Raw genomic sequence first — 2,232 nt, 5'->3', positions numbered from 1 at the left:
GCGATCAGCTCATCAGCGATGCTACGCCTCCGCTCATCATGTCATGGGGCGTAGTGAGCAATTTGAAATAATCTTACGCCAAACATCTCTTGGTTTCTTCTTCGCTGTATTCTTGACTTACCATTGATCTTTGCTATCTTTGCGTGCTATGGTTTGCTGATGTCACTACTAATGCTGACGTTGTTGCTACTTGCCATTGTTGCCACTTCTGTTGCTTCTATGTGAGATGGAAGAGGGAGGTATCGAGTTCTCCGATGATCTTGTTGATCTCTTCATGGCTGTAAGCTCACTTATGGCGTCGCCAACAATGAGAAAGCTTGGATCTTGTTCATCTCCTCTACACCGGGAGCGCTTTGATCAATAACCTTTTACCATAACTCAAACTCTAAGCGACGTGGTCTCCATTCGTGGCGTCATCCATGACGAATGCATGGTCCTTGATAACGAGGGCTTTGAACAACATCTATTCCGAACCCTCGGGGTTCATCACACCAAGCCTTGGGGACTGAACCATTTGACCTCCACCACCGTATCGCGGAGTGACATGTTGCACGAGATTCCCAAGGCGAGCAACTCCGATCTCCAGCTCGCCGTGAACGATCCTTTTTCCCCGCCTTCACTTCTCCATGATCGGCTTCCTCCCGTTGATATCCGTGGATCAGAGTCTGATGCCTCAGCGTCTTTGAGCTCGCTCAGCAGGATGTGGGACGCCAAGAACATGATCTCGCGCCATGCGATCCTAGGGCACGTCCGTTGTCTCGATAGTCTTTGCCAAGGTCCGTGGCGAGATGAATGCCAGAAGTGAACAAGCGAGATGATCAGCGTGTAGAACAAGAGCGCACTGCCGTTGAGTGGATACCTGACATGTGAAGTCTCTTGTATAGTGATATCCCTACCGCAGGACTAAAGATGACACAGACCTTTTTCGGATACTCCACTTCGATTGAGAAAAAATGTTCAGGGATGAGCGAGACAATTCACGCGGGCGATTCACAGCTATGTTCAAGAAGAAAGCCTTTTTGCACTAATACACGAGTGAATGAATGGATACCCAGGACGCAAAGCTAATGAGGAATTAGAATTATAAAAGAAGAAGAAGTGGAGGACCAAGAGGTGTGAAGTGAGCTAGCTGTCCGTTTCAAGAATACTGCAAGGATCATCAGTGGCTGGCTATTAGTCCTTCCACATATTCTCGATCCTGACCGCCAAGCCTCAACATGCGTCAAGTCTTTGGTCTCAGATTCAAAAGCAATAAAGAGAAAGAAATCTTGAAAACCGAAACTAGTTCCCTTCGCCTCAAATAACATAAATTAAATTCACGAGCATCACGAGATCTTCCTTGACATAGTTTACCCAACCATAATAAATTCCAAGTTAAAAGAAAAGAAAAGGAGAAGAAGATAGCATCTTCTCATTTTGCTTGTACAAAGGGCTCATTATTCTTTGAAAGCAGTGCAAATTAGGAACTTCTTGGTTTGTATTGATGTAGCCAGCTGGTTGTGTTAAATGCTTGTTTTTAGCACTGTGTTGGTGTTAAAAGCTCTTGGCTGCAATGTTGCTAACCATGTTCCAACTTTCTACTCATCTTGTCAAAGTGGTTATATACCAACCTCTTTAAAATTTGAGACATTTATTGTATTGGGGGCCCTAACGATAGAAATGGACCATGGTTTCCTATAAAAATAATAATAATAATAATAAAGCATGCATATATATATCTATTTATGTTATGTTATGTGTGTACATAAATAATAATAATAATAAATAAAAATCCGGGCTACCATTACTAGGTGATGAACATGGGATCCCAAGCATATATTTATATATTTGTATTTAAAAATCTCGATTCACGTGGCTGGAGTGGCTCATGCGTGCATGACATAAATAATAATAATAATAATAATAATAATAATAATAATGAAATGAGAACCATGCACGTGGGATTTTTTTTCTTCTTCTTCAAAACGGGGAGAACATGCATATTTACATGCATATTAAAAATATATAATATAGAGAAAGCATGCATACAGTGTGTGGGGAATGGAAAATACATATAAAATAAAAGAAATGATGGAAAGCATGTAGTCCTGAGACATACAAAATAAATAAAAGAAGGAAAATAGCAGGCCCACCCTTTGCATGAGATGATAATGATAAACTTGGGAATCTCACCATGCACGTTCAGATAAAAGACATGTATGTTGAAATGCATACATATTTGTTAGAAAACTA

General features: G+C 41.0%; 1 protein-coding gene across 1 annotated transcript; it reads left to right on the top strand.

The window, feature by feature from the left end:
* Nucleotides 1–430: 430 nt before the first annotated feature.
* Nucleotides 431–805, top strand: LOC120257217 (tubulin beta-1 chain-like). Its single transcript, XM_039264781.1, has one exon. The coding sequence runs from the start codon at nucleotides 431–433 to the stop codon at nucleotides 803–805; it is 375 nt and encodes a 124-aa protein (XP_039120715.1).
* Nucleotides 806–2,232: the final 1,427 nt, after the last annotated feature.

The sequence above is a fragment of the Dioscorea cayenensis genome, unplaced genomic scaffold, assembly GCF_009730915.1.
Source record: "Dioscorea cayenensis subsp. rotundata cultivar TDr96_F1 unplaced genomic scaffold, TDr96_F1_v2_PseudoChromosome.rev07_lg8_w22 25.fasta BLBR01001951.1, whole genome shotgun sequence".
NCBI lineage: Eukaryota > Viridiplantae > Streptophyta > Magnoliopsida > Dioscoreales > Dioscoreaceae > Dioscorea > Dioscorea cayenensis.
The sequence above is the reverse complement of the archived record's forward strand: the minus strand, read 5'-3'. Positions and strand labels throughout refer to the sequence as shown.

Excerpts from the sequence above, each read along its gene's own strand:
- LOC120257217 (XM_039264781.1), top strand. The coding sequence starts at position 431 with ATGGTCCTTGATAACGAGGGCTTTGAACAACATCTATTCCGAACCCTC.